This window comes from Plasmopara halstedii, assembly GCF_900000015.1.
Source record: "Plasmopara halstedii genome assembly, contig: Scaffold_658, whole genome shotgun sequence".
NCBI classification, from domain to species: domain Eukaryota; phylum Oomycota; class Peronosporomycetes; order Peronosporales; family Peronosporaceae; genus Plasmopara; species Plasmopara halstedii.
This window is the reverse complement of record NW_020187575.1, coordinates 1,350,020-1,351,548: the sequence shown is the minus strand read 5'-3', so window position 1 is coordinate 1,351,548 and position 1,529 is coordinate 1,350,020. Positions and strand designations below refer to the sequence as shown.

At 41.9% G+C, this 1,529-nt stretch overlaps 1 protein-coding gene across 1 annotated transcript; it reads left to right on the top strand.

Moving 5' to 3' along the window:
• Positions 1–847: 847 nt before the first annotated feature.
• PHALS_13449 (uncharacterized protein) lies at positions 848–1,099 on the top strand (the record flags this gene model as incomplete). Its single annotated transcript, XM_024729207.1, has 2 exons — positions 848–914; positions 981–1,099. The coding sequence occupies 2 exons, from the start codon at positions 848–850 to the stop codon at positions 1,097–1,099; spliced, it is 186 nt and encodes a 61-aa protein (XP_024579607.1).
• Positions 1,100–1,529: the final 430 nt, after the last annotated feature.

Here is a 1,529-nt window from a genome sequence, read left to right as displayed (position 1 = left end):
TAAGTATTTCACTAAACATTTTAAGAATGTTAAAACACCATTTTTTCGCCACTAAAACAGGTTCCACTGTATGGTGATCAAACATGGGTCCATATCATTTGCTCAACTTAGAGAGGGTTTTGAAATAAACAGGTTTAATTTAGACAGGTTCTACTGTAGTTGTAATCGCTGCTGCCGGCGACCAAAAGTAAGAGCGGTTTTTAAAAAGTAGTCATTGGGTTTTCGCGACGAAAACATAACAAATACACATGTTGTCTTGGATGACCTACCAGTGTTGAGAAATTAATAGACCGGCTCAGATCGATGAATAAAGCAAGCGTATTCATTTTTCATCGCTCTCTCGCACATTTCAGATTTAATAACACAAATAATGCTGAAAGTATGTGGTGACACACAACATTTTCCTGGTGATCAATGACGCTGATCTCGGACATTCGGCTACAGTCATCCGCGTCGCATTCGACTTTGTTGGGCCTACTCTTTAGTCACCATCACACCTTTTGATCTATTTGAAATTCGCCTTCGTACTAGTCAGAACGTCCCTTACAAGCAGTCCTGAAATCAGCTTTTCATTAATTGCATCAGCAAAGTCTACGTCGAGCTTGGGTGGTTAAGTTTTCTTAGCCTTTTGATTCGAGATGAGGCTCCTTTGGTTGATTTACTGCCGAGTAAGACTTTTTACATACTGCATCGCGTCGATATTAACTTTTTTTCTAGCCCTCATTTTGTGAGATTTAAAATTGAAATGTTATATATTTGGACGGTCAGCACCACGTTACAGTGCAAAAATCCCAAGCGTCCCTCTGACTTACAGCAACACTTAGAGATACCATGGTGAGGAATCATGATGAACAGCGCGGGCGCATCTAACGTCAGAAGGGGTGAATTTCGCGGAAAGGGTGGATTACCGGCAGGTTTTATCATCAGTCAGTTAGACATGCACGTAGCACAATTTTAGTGATCTTAAATTCTCAATACAGCACGTTTAAACTTGAGCAATAGCAATTACTGCAAAGGCTCTCGGTTTGACACCTCATGGGAAACTCAGCCCATCTCCGTATGTTATATGCTACGTCTACCTGTGCCAGATGCACAATAACTTCGATGCAGCGCCGCACTTGGTAGCACTTGTAGTCAGTCAATGGCGGAATTTAGAAGCCAATACACATTGTGAGGGTAAACTAAAATAAATATATTCACCCTTTAAACCTCCGCTGAATAACTGTTGCCTCAATTTGGCTACAAAAGATTCCACAATTGGCGGCCCAAGGAGCAGAACAATCGCCTAAAGACGTTCATCAGCAATAAAATTGACATATTTGGAGCATCTAGATAGAAAGTCTGTCGATGCATCACAGGCTCCCACGAAGCAAATTAATGGGAGGCCGCGTATGTGAACCCTTTCGAGAGCAAATACAAAAATACACACCCTCCAGATACGAAAGCTTGAGATGAGCATGGGTTCGATCTTAATTCAGACGGAGCACCAGCTGTTGCGCTAGCAATTTTCTGGTAGGTTGGGCTGTTGA